At 36.8% G+C, this 21,798-nt stretch overlaps 1 protein-coding gene across 2 annotated transcripts in view; it reads right to left on the reverse strand.

Annotated features, from left to right (window-relative positions):
• Fsd1l (fibronectin type III and SPRY domain containing 1-like) overlaps window positions 1-16,911 on the reverse strand; it is a 72,930-nt gene extending 56,019 nt beyond the window's left edge. For both annotated transcript variants that reach the window (XM_005382778.2, XM_005382777.2), the window contains exons 1-3: window positions 16,882-16,911; window positions 8,969-9,064; window positions 1,963-2,094 (exon numbers count right to left, since the gene is read on the reverse strand). In XM_005382778.2, coding sequence (XP_005382835.1) covers window positions 1,963-2,094; window positions 8,969-9,064; window positions 16,882-16,896 — 243 coding nt within the window. In that variant the 5' untranslated portion in view covers window positions 16,897-16,911. The remainder of the gene's footprint in view (window positions 1-1,962; window positions 2,095-8,968; window positions 9,065-16,881) is intronic.
• Between the last annotated feature and the right edge of the window lie 4,887 nt (window positions 16,912-21,798).

The following is a 21,798-nucleotide window of genomic DNA, read 5'->3' on the forward strand; positions in this document are numbered from 1 at the left end:
CTTGCAAGGGAGCAGTGTCAAAATTATTGACAAACCTCAAATTTACGCCATCTACAACATCAATAATCTAGAAGTGTGTTTCACTGGTATGATCATTTGGCTTCTAACCTTATCCCTTCCCTAGGATTATGGGATGTCATGCAACACATCAAGGCCTTGACTAACTACACTCAACTGGCCTTAAATGACACCTTGACTGGTCTAAATGAAGAAATAAAATTAATGAGGCAAGCCATCCTCCAAATGGCATTAGACATTTTAAAAGCAGCACAAGTGGGTACTTGTGCATTGTAAAAGCTAAATGTTGTGTGTACATTCCTGATCCTTCTGGTAATATCTAAATGGCTGAAAAGATATTAAATGTCAAGCTAATTTCATGTCATATTCTAAAATTTCCTAGACTTTCTCTTTACCCTCTTTGTGGGAGGCTATTACTAGCTCTTCCTGCTAGAAACTTTTTCTTTTCTGGTACCAGGAATCGAACTCACGACGTTGTGCTTGCCAGGCAGGTGCTGTGCCACCGAGCTAAATCTCTAGCCCCCTTGCTAGAAACTTTTGATGGCTATATTCATAATAACCTTGTTGATCTTACTATTTGGCCCATACATACTTAACTGTTTCTTTGGTCTTATCTCCTCTGGACTTTAAGCTATACACCTACCCAAAATAAGAATGCCTGGTGTCTCTCCAGGGCAGGGCTTTCAGATAGACTCTCTGGACAGAGTTTCTGACTGCCGATCACAACTACGATCCTCTTCAGTATGAAGTAGCCAGAATGGTCATCATCCCCTGCCCTCTCAGGGCACTTAAGGGTACCTTTTCAGAGGAGGTAATATTATAGATAGCTCACTTATATAAAAATATTATAGGCAACAAGACAGGACTAGGCCTTTGAAAGAGTCAGTGCAGAAGACACATTACAACTGTGAGTGGAGGTGAATTCCTAGAAGGCTAGACTTCAAGGCAAAGATAGAATGACTATACCCACATACTTCCCTAATGGATAAACAATAATGATAGATATTCTAAACAGGCATCAAGTACCTGAAGTGGGGGGCCAGGACTTTGACCCATCCCTTCCAGGAAAGGTCCTTGTTCTTTCCAGGGACACTTGCTTCCCCCAGGATCAGTATCACCTAAGTGACTATATTTGTAATCTTATTAGTTGATCATAGTTTTGTCCTGCCTTATACCCACTTCATGATCTTGCTCTATAAAGCTTCCCCTAAGAAGTGGGGTCCTCAGCAACCCACATTCTGGGTCCCCTTCTGTCTCTCCTAGACAGAAGCTTTCTTTCCTTCAATAAATATTTCCTGCTCTTAAAAAAGTAAAATTAAAAAATCATATAAATACCCACTCACCCATTAAGATGTCTACTATCCAAAAAAGAAAAGTGTTAGTGAGCACACAGGGAAACCAGAACCTTTGGGCACTGTGGGTGGGCATGTAAAATGGTGCAGTCACCAGGGAAGAGAGTATGGGCGTTCCACAGAAAAGTAAAAAGGAAATCTTAGCACATGCTAGAACATAGATGAGCCTTGGGAACATTGTGCTGAATAAAACAAGACAGGCACAAAAGGACCAATCTATATGATTCTACTCATGTAAAATATAAATAGTAAGTAAAAACAATGGAAACAGAAAACTATGTAATTTCCAGAAGCTGGTATGACAGGGAAATGAATTTGTGTTCAACAGATACAGAATTTCAGCTTTGTAATAAAATGAAAGTTATTAGGTTCTGTTATACAACAGTGTGAATACAATGAATTTTATACTTAAAAATGGTTGAAGGTAAATTAAGTAATTTTAACCAATTTTTTAAAAGATATTAAAGATCAAAACAAAGTTAAAAGCCATTCTTCTATGAAATAAAGGTATAGTTATTCAGAAACTAATTTTTGCTTTCAATAAATCAAGCATTTAAATAGAATATTCATATTCAAAATTATATGATCTCACCTGTAACTCTTGTGATTTACGAGCTTGTTCCTGCTTGATACTGTTAATCATACTTTCTTTTACTTCATCCAAAATAGAGTATAAGCTATCAAATTCTTCATCTAAATCTGAAAGTATGTTAGAAGAATTTTCCTGTTTTAAAAAACAAAACAATGATTTTCTGAAGAGCTATCAAACATTTTAAAACAAAAAGTTATATTCCTAAGGGGAAAGTAGGTCTCTATCATAAACTATCTTAGTCTAATGTAAAAATAACCAAATTTTAATATTAAGGCTTTACAAAGAGAAAAATGTAAGAGGCTGGTTGTTAATGCTGATAGTACTACTAATTCAACTCTGGCATGAGTTAAGCTACTGCCTTTTATGGACTTGCCTACAACCTCTTTTATCTTTTATAAAGCCGCTCCACAGGACAAAGCAAAAAGTTGTTTTATTAAAGTTCCCAATTTCATCCAGATCCTGAGCCACTAGTTCTTAACCTCTGAAGTATATGAGACTCACTGGCAAAAAAAAAAAAAAAGACTTTGATAAAATATTCCAAAGATTTCAATTTGGCAACTCTGAAGGACAATTTGGGCATACAGGAAGGAGGCTAATTCTATATAAATTTTAAATTTATTCAGGTTCTCTAAACATTGCATTTACTTAAGATATACAGAGTTTAAAAGTCTAAGCAATTCTTTAATGAAACCTAAAAGATTTAACAATTGAATTTTACGGTAGAAGGAACATATAAATAATTTAATGAACAGAACTTGCAGTCAAACTATTAGATTTTATGAACCAAAATACACTAAGTGACTTGTTCAAAGCTATACAACTAGTTACTGGCAACAGTATCAATAGAGAATTTCAAGTCTCTAGAACCCCCAAAGTTCTTCATTAAGCAGGATGCCACTATTTCAGTAATACCTTAAAATATCTATGAAATCCACTGATAGAAGCAATACTTGCAGTAATTATTTGACAGAAGAAATGATCTTACGGCATTTTCTCAACTTGATACATCATTTAATTGAAGTGAACAGGTACTGGTTAAGATAATTAGTACATACAATATACGGCATTACGATATATCCAAACTTTTGTTTACAATGTTTATAAAATCCATACACAATATTACTGGAGTCTCATCAATGGAAAGCAGAAGACCTAATTCAATAATTTTATAGTGGTAACATTTAAGATCTACTCTTTTATTAAATTTGAAATATACATCATTATTAGTAACAGCCACTATGCTGTGAAATAGTTAAAATGTGTTCCTCCTAACTGGAATTTTGTATTCTTTGATAAACACATGCTGTTTTCCCAACCTCCCTACCCACTTAGATTTTGGTAATAACCATTCTGCTTTGTGCTTTTATGAGAGTAATGTTTTTAGTTTCCACATATGAGTGAGATTATGCAATATTTGTCTTTTTGTACCTGGCTTAACATAATACCCTGCATGCTCATATATGTTCTTAAAAATGACTTAGTTTCCCTCTGAAGGCTGTATAGTATTCCATTGTGGTTATACAGAGTAACACATTTTTCTTTTCCCACTCATCTATTAATGGACATTAAGTTGTTTCCATATTTTGCTACTATGAATAATGCTTCAATGAACATGGGGTTGCAGATATATCTTTCACATACTGGTTTCAATTCCTTTACTCAAATATGTATCTAGTAGTGGGACGGCGAGATCAAATGATAATTCTATTTTTTTAATTTTGGAGGAATCTTCACACTGCTTTCCACAAATGTTTCATCATTTTACATTCTCACCAACAGTGCAAAAGGGTCCTACTTTCTCCACACCCTTGCCCACACTTATCTTTTTAGGACTTTTGTTTGGTTATGAGACGGGGTCTCACCATGCTGCCCACATTGGTCTTAAATTCAAGTGATTTTCTTGCTCCAGTTTCCTGAGTCACTGGTTCCATAGGCATCTACCATTATGTCTGGCTATTTTCGTCTTTCCAATAAAAGGCATACTAGCAGACATGAGGTAACATCTCATTCTGGTTTTAATTTGTATTTCCCTGATGTTTAGAAATGTTGAGCATTTTTTCATTATCTGTTGGTCATTTTTTATGTATTCTTTTAAAAAAATGTTAGTTCAGGTCCTTTGCCCACTTTTTAAATCAGATTATTTTCTAGTTACTGAGTTCCTTATATTCTTGAATATTAGCCCTTTTTCACAGATATTGCTGCAAATAATTCTTCCACTGTGTACGTTTCACTCTGTTGCTTGCTTTATTATGCACAAGCATTTTAGCCTGATGCAATCTCATTGACTTATTCTTGCTTTTATTGCCTTTGTTTTGGAGTCCTTATAATGAAATAATTTTGCTGGCCGTAATTAATGAGTTTCTCCCTTTGTTTTCTTTTAGTAGTTTCATAGATTCAGGTTTTATGTGTAAATTCATAATATATTTTGTGTTGCTTTTTGTATCTGGTGTGAAGTAAGGATCCAATTTCATTCTTCTACATGTGGAAATCCAGTTCTGCCAGCAACATTTATTGAAAAGAATATCCTTTCCCCACTGAGTGTCTTGGCACCTTTGTCAAAAGCTGCCTGGCCACAAATGCATGGGTTTATTTCTGGGTTTTCTATCCTGTTCCACTGACCAGTGTCAGTACCATACTGTTTTGATTATAATAGCTTTGTAAAGTATATTGAAATCAGGGAGTATGATACTTCCAGCTTTTTTGTTTTTTTTTTGTTTTGTTTTGTTTTTTTGCTCAAAATTACTTTGCTTATGCAGGATCTCTACAGTTCCAAAAATTTTAGGATGTTTTCTGAACGAATTTTTAAAATTTAGGATATTTTCTATTTCTGCAAAAAGTTAGAATTTTGACAAGGATTGTACTGGATTTATAAAGTGCTTTGAGTAGTCTGAACATTCTAACAATATTAATTCCTCCAGCCCATGAGCACCAGCTATCTTTCCATTATTTTTGTCTTCTCCAATTTCTTTCATCAATGGTTTATAGTATTTAGTATACAGATTCTTTTTACTTCCTTAAATTTAAGTATTTTATTTTTGTGAGATTATAGTAAATTAAACTATGTTATTAATCTTTTTCAGTGATTCCTGTTAATATATAGAAAAGTTACTGATTTTTGTGTTGATTTTATATCCTGTAACTCTAAATTTATCAATTTTAATAGGTTTAATTAGAGTTTTCTATATATAATATAATGATCTCAGCAAGCAGACAATTTACTTCTTTCCTTGTTTAGATGCCTATTACTTCTTCTTGCCTCACTCACATTAGGCCTTCCAATACTATGGGGCATGTAAGTGATGAGAACAGGTATTGTCTTACTGATTATGGAAGAAAAGCATTAACTGTGGTATTAGTTGAGCATTTGTCATATATGACCTTTATTGTGCTGAGGTACATTCTTTCTACATGTAATTTCTGGGGAATCTTTACCATGAAAAGATGTTAAGATTTTGTCATATTTTTTTCTGCATTTTTTCAGATGGGATGTGGGTTTTGTCCTTAAGTCTGTGAATCTGGAGTATTACATTTGTTGATTTATGTACAATGAGCCACTCTTGCATCTAAGGGATAAATCCCACTTGGTCACAGTGAATGGTATTTTTAACATGCTGCTGAATTTAGTTTGGTAGTACTCTGTTAAAGAATTCTGCATCTATGCTTATCAGGGATATAGTTTTATACAGTATTCTTTTTTTGTTGTGTTCTTACATGATGTTGGTACCAGGGTGATGCTGGTCATATAAAATATAGTTGGCAGTATTCTCTCTTTAATTTTTTTGGAAGAGTTTAAGAAGGAAAGATATTTCTTTAAATATTTAGTAGAATTAAGGTGTGAAGTCATCAAATTCTGGGCTTTTCATTGAAGGGAGACTTTTTATTATTGTTCAATTCAATCTTACTCTTTATTAGTCTGTTCAGATTTTCTACTTCTTCCTGATTTGGTCTTTGCAGGTTGTGTATTTCTAAAAATCATTAGATTTTTTTGAGTATCCTTCTACAATCAACATTTACTGCTGCCAGTATGGATTATCTGCCCAAGCCTGAGACCATTTCTTTTAGCTACATATTCCTCTCCCTCCTCACTGGGTACTTCATCACTTACTTTTATGTTTTACTTTCATCTAATTCTTCAAACAGACCTCTCAGCATCTACATGTTGCATCCACTACTTACTATGTAAGAAATGTTTTACTTTCCACTACTTTGAAAAGATATCATTTGCTCTTAATTGGAATTAGTAGGAAAACATCAAGCAGAGGAGGTGGTAGAGGAGGAGGAAGAGAGAGGAAGCACTATAATGTGTCCCAGCAACTATTACTCCAAAATTTTCTTTCTCCCTTACTACTTTATTTTTCCACAGAAAATGTAGGCATTGCGAAGAAAGCATTTATAATAATCAGCTTTCCCATCACTGGGGCAATACCTAACATCCACAACTTAAAGGAAGAGAGGTTTAACTTGGCTCTTGGTTTCAGGAGATTCAGTCTATGGCTGGCTAACCCCAAGGAAGAAACATCATAGCAGAAGGGATGCTGGGAAACAGAGCAGGAGAACAATGCCAGAGGTGGAAGGGATACTGACAGAGACCCCAAGACCATCCATGACCCACCTGGACATACCCACAAATGTGCTCTGCCAATTCCATTGTTGGATCCCAAAGCCAATCAAACTGACACACCACCATAATCATGACATCCCATTCCTTGTCAACTTCACACCCAAACATATCTCCTTAAACCTTATTTAATTTCTACGCAAAGACAATACAGCAGGACCTTGGTACTCACTGTTATTTGGTTCCAGAATGTGTGAGAGGTACCAAAGAAATTGTTTTGGCTCAAAAGGAGCAATGGACACCACCAAGTTCTAGTTTGCACTATGAATACCAAACAAATGCTGACAATTGGGACATTTTTAGGTCTAAATTCATCAAGTGCCAAACTCAGTGAGTTTCAAAACAGAGTGCCTTGGTATGACTATAGTAAGTTCATAATTCTGCCTAACATAATAAAACTACCCTGTGTACAAGCAGAAGTGCAACAACCCCATCCTTAAAGTCTCAAAAGCTCCAGCATTTTTCAAGGCTTAAGTCCAAGTCTTTTCTGACACTTGAGGCAAACTCTTAGCTGTGAACCTCTATAAAAATAAAAAAATAAGTTACATAATACCAAAGTATAATGACACAGAATAAAATTCCCATCCCAAAAGGAAGTAATAGAAAAGAATCAAACCAAAGCAAGACCAAAACTCAGCAGGATAAACACTAAGTCCAGTAGCTCCATATCTGGCATACAGGGCACATGGTGATCAAATGTGAGTTCCAAAGGATTTCGGTACCCCTACTCTATGGCCTTGCTGCAGACCACAGGGCCACTCAAAGCTGCCTCCACTCTCAAGCTGCAACTTTCTATACTGGATATTCCACATTTCTAGAATCTCCAACTTTCTGAGGTCTCCACTTCACCTTTGGTTTAATTCCACATCTTTGTGCACTGCCTCTCACGGGCTTCTTGGTAGCTTCCTTTGAAATCCAAGTAGAAGCCTCCCTGACTCCACAACTCCTGCATATTCCTCTGAAATCGAAGACTTTCCTTTGAAATCCAAGTAGACCTTTCTTTGAAATCCAAGTAGAAGCCTCCCTGACTCCACAATTCCTGCATTCTGCATGCTGGTGAAACCAGGATTACACAACACCATCAAGATCTGCTGTCAGAGGAAGTAACAGCTAGGCTCCCCTGGACTATGGTTGCAGTGGTATCTAAGTGCCTGGATTCCTGAGCACAGTGAAATGAATCCTCTGCAATCAATTTCCTAGGTAGCCCTTCTCAAGCACAGTAGCCAAGTATTCTCTTCTCAACTGAAAGGTTTATACTTTTGCATCTTTGAGTCTATGATGGGTCACAGTCCCAAGGTGCCCTCAAGGGATTTTTCCACTTGTCCTTGTACACAGTATTTGGTTTCTTTTTTCCTGGCACTAATCTCTTCAGCAGCCATAACAGCTTTATATGTGGCTCCTACTTAGCCAAAATTTAAGTTTTTCAGATTTTTCTGCTCTACCTTTGGCCTGATTCTCACTATAAACCAGGCTAAAAGGAGCCAGTAGTACTCATGCCATAGCCTGAATGTTGGACTGTCTTGAAGTTTCCTCTACCAGACTAGTTCACTGACCTTAATCTCAATCTCCTGTAAAGTCTCAGGGCATGGGCAAAATGTAGAAAAATTTTCTGTCATAGCATAACATATATGGCCCTCTTGTCCAACAAATATAGTCCTTGTTCGCAAATGAAACCTCTGGAAACTATCCGTTACTGTTCACACCTCTGTCAGCATTTTGGCCTTCTGAATTCCAACCAGAAGCACCTGTCAAGTTCTGTTTGCAGCATCCTAGGGTTTTTTTAGCCTACATCTCCAAACCTTTCCAAACTCTTCTTGTAAGCCAGTTCCAAAGGCTTCTAAACCACAAATCAGATACAGTCAGAGCAATATCCTATTCTCACAATTTCCTGTGTTAGTCACCTTTCCCATTGCCAGGACATAATACCCAACATCCACCCAACTTAAAGGGAGAGGTTTAACACATTCCTGCCAGCTTATACCACCAGTGGTACATGCAAGACTATCCCCTACCACTTGATGGGACAGCTACATGTTCCACCAGTGGTTCACAGCTGCCTAGCAGCAAGACATGGGAATTACAGCCCCATTATGAATGTGTTCATGTGACTCATGGTTTCAGGGGATTTAGTCCATGGTTAACTGGCTTGAAGGCAGAAACATCATTGTGGGAGGGGATGGAGCCATGCTCCACCAAACCCTAGGTGAATCCCAAAGCAAATCAAGTTGATACGCACCGCAACTACCACAGCTGTTATACTTTGTATGCTATTTTAAAACCCTGCTCTTAACTCTATTAGTTTCTAATACAAAACTGATAGAGTATACTTAAATTTTACATGTGACTTATTGATTGTGACAAATTTACACACTAATAAAAAATTCATACCTGAACTCCTTTTAATGTATGATTTAGTGTATCAACAAAGTTCTGAATTTCATCATTTTTATTTGCCAGAGTTGAAATAATCCTTTGTAGAGCTTCCTAGGATTAAAAAAAATTTAAATATTACCTTTTATTAAAAGAAAATTATAAATTTAGTAACAACCACTCTATAAACTTTAGATAAGAGTATATTATATAATAAATAGGAGTAATGTAAAGCTTCTCATTGCTCAAAATTTCCAAAGCCCTATATAAATGATGGGGTACATATGTACTGTTTTAAATTCTTATTCCTAGTATATAACTTAATCATAATACTATTCAGACTAAAAATGATTAACATATTTTATATCAATAGTATTATTTTAGATAATAAAGCCACGGCAACAGAATAGAGCCAAATCCTCACACAGTGCAAAACCAAAACTGTCTCATATAATATCACAGCATGAAGAATAAAAGCAAGGAAAAGTTGAAATTCAACATTTACTTACAAAAAAAAAAACACATTCTATAAATATGAAACTAGGTAATAAATCTACACAGTAACACTCACTGTAATACTTATAGATGCTACAGCATACAGTAAAAAGGTAAGCAATTTAAATAGCAAATACCCTAACTTGTAATAGTGCCTCTAATTTAAATAAAATGTGTTTATTTAATTTCTCATATTTAAGTTCAGCACTATTCAATAAAATATTCTGCTATGATAACAATATTCTATGTATGTACTATCCACTATGGTAACCACTAGCCACATAAAACTAACGAGGTCTTGAAATGTAGGTAGCACAACTGAGGAACTAAATTTTTTAAACTTTAATTAATTCCAGTTACACAGCCACATGTGACCAGTGCTGATACTATGGATGTACAAAAACGTCATGGGCAACCACAGCAGAAACCAAACAAGGTACTTTTATTTTCTGTAAAATTCTAATGCAAGTATTTTCCCTTTATAGTTTTCCCAGACTTGTTTAAGCAAGACTTGTTTTATAAGTTCCTATAAACTTACTTATTTATACATGTGTGGGAACTGAACTGAAGACTTCACACACTAGAGCAAGTGCTCTACCACTGAGCTATATGCCCAACCCAAGCTCAAATATTTTAATAAAACCTATAAAAGTTTACAAGTCAAAGGTTCTCATCAAAATATAACCAGGTACTGATAAAAGGTTACATACAAAGAGGCCAAGAATCTAAAAGATAAATCTAAAAGGAATAAAATGTTTACAAACATTTAGAAAGCATGGTATTAGTCAAAACTTAAAAACAATTACAACTCTCACCACAATCCCTGGAAATAAGGAGGTATTATCCCTGGGTTTAGTCTAAGTGCTTTCTATTGCATTCATTTACCTACTACGCTATTTCTTTTCATCCTTATACTTGTGTTATTTTAATAAAACACAATGAAATTTTGCTCTGAAGAAATAAAAAACCAAAAACACGACACAAAGAGTTAACTGTTTATCCTGTCAGTGCTCTTCCTAGAACTGATGCACCAAGATTTGAATACAGTACAAAAACAATAATGGAATGGCAAAATGGAGTTGGGACTCTGGGGAGAACTAGCTGGATACAGTTGGAGGGGCCATAGGGGTGCTACAGAGATGTAGAAAAGGTGATCACAGAACCTAAGGAGGAAGAATCTTCCAAATACTCGTTCAAAAGAGGCTCTCTATATATTAACGACCAATGAAATGGTACAGTAAGAATAGTTCTGCACAAAACTTAGACTTAATCCTAAATTCCAATTAATGAAACGGGGTTCTTTCTGGTTAATGGACTATATCTACCTTCTCTTCTACCATGTTACTTATTCTAGCAGTATATTGTTTCACTCTTCAGCGTCTCCCAAAAGCCCATATATAAAGGCCTATTCCCCAGAGTGGCACCATTCAGAGGTGATAGAAATGTCAAACACTGGTACTTAAAAAAGGCAGATGTAATTCAGAGAAAAATCATCTCCTGAGCATAAAACAGCCTCTCTTATTTATTTATTCTTATATCTACATTTAATAGCAAATTTTGGAGCCAGGTGTGGTGGCACATGCCTATAATCCCAGCACTCAGGAGGCTGAGGAAGGAGGATCATTGCAAATTCAAGACCAGCCTGGACTACAAAGTGAGATCAAGGCCAGCCCAAACTGTATAGCGAGATCCTGTCTCAAAAAAACAAAACAAAGAAAGCAAATTTTAGATTTGAAGAATTCTTCTGCAGCAAAAAACCTGGATATGGCTGTGGCATTTTACCCCAACAGGGTAACGTGTGCATTTCTAAGATTTTTAATGAGAAGCCTTTTGGGGGATGGCTTTCTCTTAGAGACAGGGTTTTGTTATGCACTTCAGGCAGCCTCGAACTCATAGTGATCCTCCTGCCTCAGCCTCCCAAGTGCCTGGATTACAGGCATACACCACCACACCCAGCACACCTGCCTTTTTAAACTTCTGTAATTTACTGAGTAGAGTCAAAGATACCTAAAATACTGTAATTTTTTATCAGATCTTCAAGCTAAATCCTCCATATCAACGCTGGTGAACTTTCAATAATGAACAGCCCACTGCAGCAGGTGTGCCATACGTTTGCTACACACTCCGTATCATTAAGTTGCCCACTTGAAAACGAATAAACTGTGGTCTAACAACTATAATGTCTCACTCTCCTTATAGCAGCGCTGTCCAATAGAAACACAGTGTGAGCCAGTAACGTCCACATAAAAATGTAGAAAAAAAAACAGGTGAAATTTACTTTAATATTTTACTTAATTCAATATTATCATGTCATGTGTAATCAATATTCAAGAACTAGCTAACCATGTACAATGGTGCATGCCTGTAATCAGCTGCAGGGAGGATTGCTTGAGTTCAGGAGTTACAGGCAACCCTTTGAAACACCACAGTAAAACTGACTCAGGAAAGAAAAGGAAAAAAGACTTGCTTGCTTCTCTTTCTTTTCTTCCTCCCTCCCTCTTCCGTCTCTGTCTCTGTGTCTGTCTCTCCTACCTCCCACCCTTGGATGTGCGTACTAAAGCTTTCAATACAGTATGTATTTTTGACTTACAGCACATCTAAATTCTAATTAGCTAAATTTTAAGTGCTCCAAAACCTCATATGGCTAGAACTTGGAAAATACAGCTGTAGAGTCCTATACCATCCAAATAGTCCAGGTATTTGTAAAAGTAGGAATAAGGATGTTATGGCTTATATCCCAAAGCCTCATGTGCTCACAGGTGGAGCTTTGGGGAGTGACTTGATCAAGTTGTGTAATACAGGACCACTGGTATATGATACTGGATTAGTCCACTAATGGGTTTATAGCTGGGTGAAATAGGGGAAGTGAAGCCTGGTAGGAAGAGGAGGGTTACTGGGGGCATGTAAAATGATTAAGTCGCAATATGCATATGTACCAATTCCCCAAGATGAATGTAATTATCACCTATTGCAAACAGATACTAATGTAAAATTTAAATTAAAAAATGATACTGTCCTTTTTCCCTCTAAGTTTAGGAAAGCTTAGGATAGAGATAGCACCTTCTGTGCATTACCTACTGAGGTCACGTTGGTTTCTTTGGGTTTCTGACTCTTATTGAGCTGGGTGGTTGCCTCTTTTGTAATTTATAATGTATCTGATAGCTTTGATTGTTGCTGATTCTTTTTTTTTTTTTGAGGCAGTTTCACTATGCTGGTTAGGCTGGCCTTAAACTCATTGTAGCCCAGGCTGGCCTTGAATTTGGGGTCATTCCCCTGCTTTGGCCTCTGAGCACTAGAATTATAGGAATATGCCAACAGCCCAGCTGCATTTGGTAGCTTTTGAAAATACATGTGATCTTCAGTGCCACCTTGTCCATTCTCACAATACTGTATCTGAGTAGTGTTTTACAGCCAAATCTGCCTTGCTTCCCACATGGGAGTCCTCACAGGTTTGAGTTCCTAGGCCAAAAACCTCTGTTCTAAAATATATACACAATGTACAGTACTGTAACAATGAGCCCTGTGTGACATTGTCACTTCTTTGATTATTAATGCCTCATGGGTGAAGGAAGATGCCCACGATGAAAACAACTTTCATCCACTCCATGGGATTCTATCAGTCTGAAAGGACGCCTACAAAAGTTTCAGATTTCATATCAGATCTCATCTCCCATTACCTTCCAAATGTTGATGGCCAAAATGATAAACATAGATAAAGGCAATATAAATTACTTGAAGCTTATCTAGGTAACTGAATTTTGCAAGATAGTCTTGACTAAAAGTTCTAGGTGATACATGCATGAAGATATACTTTGACAAATGGCAATTCTGGCAGATAATAGTAAAATATGCAAAGGCTATCAGATATGATGAAAAATACAGTGAATAATTTTTTTTAAAAAAGTGTATTACAACCAGGCATGGTGGTGCATGCCTATAAGCCCAGCACTTGGAAGGCTGAGGCAGAAGGATGGCTGCAAGTTTGAGGCCAGCTGGGGCTAAGTAGTGAGTTCAAGCCAGCCTGAACTTCAGAGCACAATCTTGTCTCAAAAAGAAACAAAAAAATGTATTATAATAAAAAAACCATTGCCATTAATGTCCCTCAAAATACTCCCCCTCACTTTGAACACACTTACTCCATCACTCTTGTTACTTACTAGAACAATTCTGGAAGTCCCTTTTCATGATTGTCTTTTGCTGCACTGTTGTATCTACCTTCATGTCCTGAATCAATTCAAAATATTTACCTTTGAAGGTCATTTTGACCTTGGGAAGGAGCCAGAAATAACACAGTGCCATATCCAGTGAATAGGGTGGATAGGACACACTGTAGTTTTTCTAAGTCTGTCATTCTGTTCAATGTCACTTGGCAGTAGCATTCACCGTATTTTTGATCACACTGCAAAAAGACACAAAAGAGGACTTCCAAAAATTATGCAAGAAATGACAAGAATAAGTGCATGTGAAGTGACAGGGAGTATTTAGAGGGAGCTTAATGACAAGGTGTTTTTTACTGTAATTTTTTTTAATTTAAATATTCACTGTATACTTCAATTACTCCTTGTATGTCTCCAGATGAAGTGTCCACAAGCAATCTCGGTCACTGTGCTTTGGTCATGTAGCACAATGACCAAAACCTCAAGAAAATCATTTTATCAGCATAAGCCTCTCAATTACCGGGGTGTGGATACAGACTAAGGCAACTCTACAAGAAAGAGGGTTTTATATAGAACTATAACCATTCCCATTGAATGCATCCAAGTCCCATGAGATGCACAAGGTATGAGACACTCTCTTTGTCAGAGCATAACTTTAAAAAAAAACTATGCTTAAAATCATTATCAATCATATGAAATAAAATCACAATCAACAGACTCTGAACAAAAGAATATCTAACACTCTTATACTCTTTAAGTATAAGTGCCAAATACTATCTCTCTTTTTTTTGGTGCTGGGAATAAAACTCAGGACCTTACCCTTGCCAGGCAGGCTCTGTGCCACTGAGCTTATCGCCGGCCTGCCAAACACTATCTTAAGCTCTTTACATATTATTAATTTATTTAATCTTTCAAGAATCCTATCAGGTATGACACTATTACTGCATTATCCCAATTTTCCAGTGAAGAAGCTGAGCACAGACAGGTTAAGTGGCTTGCCCAGAAACTCAGAACTAACAAGTAATAGAGCCAGGACACAAATGAAAGTATTGACAGTATTAATTTTACCATACTATCTGATACGTAAAGCTCAGAGGTTCACACAAAAAAAGGTCAGAACATCTAAGAACAAGAACAAGACTAAGATTTTACTTCAAGATTAGAAAAAATAGAACTTACCACAACAGGAAAGGTTTATTTTGGCTGACAGTTTTAGAGGTCTCAATCTATGATTGGTTGGCCCCACTGTTTGGGGCTGTGGCAGCAACATCATGGTAAAAGGTGCTGGTTTCACAGCTGGAGAGAGGGGAGAGGAGAGGGGAGAGGAGGGGAGACGGGAGGAGGAGGGAGGAGAGAGGAGGGGAGAGCAAGGGGGAGTAGGGAGAGGAGAGGAGGGGAAAGGAGGGGAGAAGAGGGGAGAGAAGGGGGAGGGAAGGGAAGGGGAGATGGGGACAGGAGCAGAGAGGGCAGAGAGAGGAAGGGGAGGGACAGGTATCCCACCATACTCTCTAGTGATGTGTCATCAATAACCTATATACCCCCCCTCACTAAACCTCACCTCCTAAAGGTTCCATCACCTCCCAACTGGGTTACAGGCTGGGGACCAAGCCTTCAACACATATGCCTTTGGAGGACACTTCAGATCCAAACTAGAACACCTTACTATAGGAATACTGTAAGTCTAAGAATAGGATGAGGAGATTCATCGTTTGTTCTGCTGGTTTTAGCCTAATATATGGGGAAATCAAATTTTACTGTTGAGTCTTAATTTTGCTACATCCAATAAAAACTGGTGCCAACCTGGACTACTTATCTAAAAAACTACCTAATGCAACAAACCTCTGAGTTCTTAGAGCCAGTAACCAAATACTATTATACCCAGTTAACCATTATACCTTGAGTCCGCATCCATGTGGTCATGCTTAAAGAAATGTTCTGATAAAAGGATTTCTCACCAGCATCTACTTGAGCCCAGGAGACTTCCGAGTCAAATTCTACATCAATATTCCAATCAAGATATAAAATGTAGTACTGGAAATACTGCTAATTTATCTATAACTTAAGAAGTTTAAACAATTATTATAGCCAAATCAATTTTTAAGCATTTTCTGTTTTAGGCATTATGCTTAGCTACCGATAAGGAGTATCTTTTTAATCATCACAACAAATTTCATATATTATGGTTGAAGAAAGGAAAATCTGAGAAATTGAAAAATGTATCTTAAGTCACAGTTATCAACAGGCAGTCACAATTCAAATCCAAGAGGCTGTCTGCAAAACCTCTGTTTTTATACTACCCTGGGCTGCTTCTGCAGGGAACTACACAAAATAACTTTAGGGTTCCAGCAACGAGAGCAAAGGCATCAATGAAACCTACACAGCATTTCTGGACAGTGTCTAACTTACACTAGAAATCATGAAACTTGATGCATCATCCTACGTAACAGACTTTATTAAATCAGGTGGCAAGAGTTAAAATTTAGAAAGCTTTAACTGGTGTGCCACACAAGCAGAATGACCATAGCTATGGCAACATTAACAGAAATATCATGCACAGATGTAATGCAAGAAGATAAGAAAAGGAGAACTATAAAATTCAGGAATCTGAAAATCACAAAACCACTGATAAAAAGTTACACCCTCTCCAACAGTGAACCAGTTGTGAGCACTACCTGAGTACAGACATAAATGACAATGAATCAGTAATTCTGATCATCTAACATACCAACTGGAAATAAATCTAACACTACTAAGAGAACTGGTGGGGAATACTCCCTTTCCATCCTGAGCTTGGCTGTAAGACCAAACCAGAAAAGGACTGGCTGGCAGCAACACAGCATATCACAAGCTGTCAAAGAAGAAGCTCAAACCACATCCAGTCACTTCTGAACTGGCTGTTCCACTCAGTGAAGTCAAGGAGGCACATACTCTGGTAAGAAAACCAGAGGTCCCACCACTAATAAAGGAAGGCAGGGTGGAAGTAGAAATGGAGGCATTCTCAGATATTACTGATAATAGGACAAACTGACAAACACTCCTGAAGGGCAACTTGGCATTACATATCAAAAAATTAATTGAAAGTATACATTTACTCAGTAATTCCATTTCTACAATATTATTCTAGGGAAATGATTAAGAATGTAGGCAGAGAGGCTGGGGGTTTAGCTCAGTGGCACAGTGCCTGCGTGGCAAGCATGAGGTTATGAGTTCAATTCCCAGTAGCAAAAAAAAGAAAGTAGGTAGATACTTGACTACAAGAATACAGTATTTGGCACTCACCCACATGGGAGCCATACTGAGAACAGATGGCTTTAGGAGACTCAGTGATCCCAATATGCCCCCACCCATACCATCACAGGAGTAAGGTTGAGCTGCTGGGAACCTCTTTGACAATGACAAAACAAAGGGGCAGAATGCAATCTCAGACCTCCACCCCACCCAGAACAAGTCCAGGAGACATCAACATAGAAGAGCTTGGAAGTCACACACCTAAAATTTCTGAAATGATAGCAAATGATAGCAAATGAAGTAAAGAAACAACTCCATCAGGCCATAGAAGAAATCAGATCAGAAATAATCTCTCAGGTAAAAAAGGAAATCACAACAGTAATGAAAGAATTGCACAGCCCATCTAAAGAAGACAAAAAAAAAATAGACAAGCATAGGAAAATGATGGAAACTTTAAATGAACAATATAGGAAAGAATTAGAACGCATGAAACAGATTCAAACGGATATCCAGGAAATTAAAAGTTCCACTGAAAGCGGGCAAAACCGCTCAAATGAAGCTAAAGACAGACTTTCAGACCTTAAAGTCAGCAGTGGAGCTAATGATTGTGAAAGGAAGGATCTCTTAAAAATGACAAGGAACCAAGAAATGCAATTCAATAGCTGCAAGATGATGCAAAGAAAAACAATGTCAGATCAACAGGTGTCAACAAAACAGTACAAGTCAACACAAATGACATAAGACTATTTGCAGAAGTAACAGCAGAAAATTTCCCAAGCATGGAAAAAGAAACAAACACACAGTTAAGTGAGGCATACACAACTCTAATTAGCCATACCCAAAATAAATCTACACCCAGACATATAATAATCAAGATCCCAGAAATTCAGCAAAGGAACAGAATATTAAAAGCTGTTAAAGAAAATAAACCAATCACCTATAAAGGAAAGCCCATCAGAATCACGGCAGATTTCTCAACACAAACCATCAAGTCAGGAAGATCTTGGAGTGAAGTATTTCAAGGCCTGAAGGAAAACAACTTCAAGCCAGATTGATGTACCCTGCCTCACTATCCTTCTAAATTAATGGAGAAATAAAATATTTCCCTGGCAAAGAACAACTGAAGAAATGCATGAGAGCCAAACCACCCTACAAAGAGTACTAAATGACATTCTAGAGAGAGATAAAAATGATCACAATTTTAAGGACAACAATACAAAGGAACCACCAAGCAGAGAAAGCAAGTAAATAGGAAAAAAGTAGGGAACCAACTGAAGGAAAATAACATTGACAAAGATAAGCCAATACATATCAGTTATAAACATTAATGTAAATGGTCTCAATTCACCAATCAAAAGCAGCAGACTGGCACAGTGGATCAAGAAACAAAATACAACAATATGCTGTATATAAGAAACACATTTAACTCAAAAGGAAATTCATAGACTGAAAATCAAAGGATGGAAAACAATACTTCATGCTACAGGAACCCAGAAAAAAGCAGGGGTAGCTATTCTGTTTGCAGACAATGTAACTTCAAATCAAGAATGATCAAAAAGAGAGAAAGAATGTCACTACATACTTGTTAGGGGAAAATTGCAAGAGGAAGTGACAACAATCACAAACATGTATGCACCAAATACAGGCTCACCCTACTACATGAGACAAATTTTAATAGGAAAAATAAAAAAGCAGTAACACAATCATAACAGGGGACTGCAACACACCATTTTCACAAAGAGATAGATCAGCTAGACAAAAAAATCAGCAAAGAACAGAACTAAACCAAACTTGTGAAGAAATAGATTTAGTAGACCTTTACAGAGTGTTCCATCCAACAGCATCAGAATACACATTCTTCTCAGCTGCACAGAACATTCTCTAAAATAGACCATATAATAGCACATAGAACATGCTTAAGTAAATGCAAAGGAATTGAAATTATCCCACATATACTACTGGACCATGGCGCAATGAAATTGGATATTAATGACAAAAGAAATCACAAAAACTCCATAAACTCCACATGGAAATTAAATAACACTTGCCTGAACAACCAATGGATCACAGATGAAATTGAAGAAATTAAACAGTATTTACAATCAAACAAAAATGCAGATACAACTTACAGGAACCTATAGGATGCAATGACAGCAGCCCTCAGAGGGAAATTTATAGTGGGGTGAATTCCCACATCAGGAAAACGGAAGAGCACAAATAAACAATCTTATGCTGCAACTCAAGCTTCTAGAAAAAGAAGAGCAAGTCAAGCCCAAAGTCCATAGAAGGCAGGAAATTATAAAGCTCAGGGCAGAAATTAATGCAATTGAGACAAAGAAAACCCTACAAAAAATAAATGAATCAAAGAGCTGGTTCTTTGAAAGAATAAACAAAATTGATAAACCCCTAGCCAACCTTCTCAAGAAAAGAAAGGAAAGAACTCAAATTCATGCAATGAGAAATGAAAAGGATGAAATCACTGCAGATCATGTAGAAATTCAGAAGATCATCAATATCTACTTCAAAAATCTTTACTCTCATAGGATAAAAAACACAGAAGAAATGGACAGATTCCTAGATATATATGAGTTACCAAAGCTGAATCAAGAAGATATAAAAATCCTGAATAACTCAGTATCAGCCAGCAAAATTGAAAATGTAACAAAAACTTAGCAACAATGAAAAGCCCAGGTCCTGATGGGTTCACAGCTGAATTCTACAAGAAAATGAGAGAAGATTTAATGGCAGTACTTCTCAAATTCTTTAATGAAACTGAAAGGGAAGGAATTCTCCCTAACTCATTCCTGGAGTCAAGCATTACCCCCATACCAAAACCAGAGAAAAACCCAACCAAAAAAAGAGAACTATAGGCCACTCTCCCTTATGAATATAGATGCAAAAATTCTCAATAAAATACAAGCAAACAATGCAGCAAGTAATCCAGAAGATTATACATCATGACCAAGAGGGATTCATCCCCAAAATGCAGGGATGGTTCAATATCAATTAATGTAATACACCGTATCAATAGAACCAAAGACAAAAATCACATGATCATCTCAACAGATGTGGAAAAATCTTTTGATAAAGTCCAACGTTCACTCATGGTAAAAAAAAAAAAAAAAAACCTACAGAAAATAGGAATAGATGGGTCTTTACCTCACTCTGATAAAAGCCATCTATGAGAAATCAACAGCCAAGATCATACTAAATGGACAAAAACTGAAAGGTTTCACTTTAAAATCAGGAACAAGACAAGGATGCCCACTGTCACCACTCCTATTCAATATAGTTCTGGAAATATTAGCCAGACCAATTAGATAAGAGAGATAAATAAAAGGAATAAGGATAGGAAAGGAAGTGAAATTATCATTATTTGCAGATGACTTGACACTCTACATAGAAGACCCCCCAAAACTCCACCAACAAAACTGTAGCTTTAATAACCAAATTCAGTAGTGTAGCTGGATACAAAGTCAACACTCAAAAATCAGTAGCATTCCTGTACACAAACAACACAAAGACTGAAATTAGGGAAACCACACCTTTCATAATAGCGTCTACAAAACTGAAATACTTAGGAATCAATCTAACAAAGGAAGTAAAAGATCTATACAGTGAAAATTATAATACTCTGAAAAAAGAGATCCAAGAGTATTTCAGAAAATGTAAAGATATTCCTTGCTCATGGATAGGAAGAACATTATAAAAATGGTCAAACACCCAACATTGTTGTCCAAATTCAGTGCATCCCAATTAAAATACTATTAGTATACCTTACAAATCTACAGAAAACATTCCTAAAATTCCCCTAGAACCAGAAGAGACCTAGAATAGCAAAGGCAATCCTGGGAAACAAAGGCAAAGCAGAAGGCATCACAATCCCTGACTTGAAAATATCCTACAAAGCTACTATGATAAAATCAGCATGGTACTGGCACAAAAGCAGACCTGAAGATCAATGGAACAGATTAGAGGATGCAGACACAACTACAAACACACTCAGCCACCTTATCTTTGACAAAAGCCAAACATGTTCACTGGAAGAAAGATAGCCTCTTTAATAAATGGTGCTGGAAAAACTGACTTTCCACATGCCAAAGACTAAAACTAGACCCCAGTCTATCACTATGCACTGAACTCAAGTCAAAAATGGGTCAAAGATCTAAATATTAAGATGGAAACACTAAATCTATTGGAAGAGAAAGTAGGTAGAAATCTTGAAGACATACGGGTAGGCAGAGAGCTTATGAACGAAAACCAAACTGCACGGGAAGTACTTCAAAGACTCAACAACTGGGATCTCATCTTAATGAAAAGTTTTTGCACATCAAAAGAAATCACCAACAGGGTGCAAAGAAAACCCACGAATTGGGAAAAAATTTTAGCCAACTGTCCCTCAGACAAAGGACTTCTATCTAGAACATATAAAGAACTAAAAAAAATCAGACCCACCAAATCCAAAGACCCAATCTTAAAATGGGCATCTGAGATGAATACATACTTCTCAGATGAAGAAATAAAAATAGCAAATAAATATGTGAAAAAATGTTCAACATCATTAGTCATTCAAGAAATGCAAATTAAAACAACGCTGAGATACCATCTCACCCCAAAAAGAATGGCTAGCATCAAGAAATCAATCAATAACAAATGCTGGAGGGAATATGGGGAAAAAGGAATCCTTCTCCACTGCTGGTGAGAGTGTAGACTGGTACAACCACTGTGGAAATCAGTGTGGAGACTCCTCATGAAACTAGGATTTGAGGTCCCACTTAACCCAGCTATTCCCCTTCTGGGTATTTTCCCAGAAGAATTAAAAACATCATACCACAGTGATATATGTGCACCCATGTTTACAGCAACACAATCTGTCATAACTAAACCTTGCAAACAACCCAAATGCCCATCAGCTGAGGAATGGATAAAAAAGATGCGGTATTTTTATACAATGGACTACTACTCCAT

Source organism: Chinchilla lanigera, unplaced genomic scaffold (assembly GCF_000276665.1).
Source record: "Chinchilla lanigera isolate Chin_1 unplaced genomic scaffold, ChiLan1.0 scaffold00018, whole genome shotgun sequence".
Classification (NCBI taxonomy): Eukaryota; Metazoa; Chordata; class Mammalia; order Rodentia; family Chinchillidae; genus Chinchilla; species Chinchilla lanigera.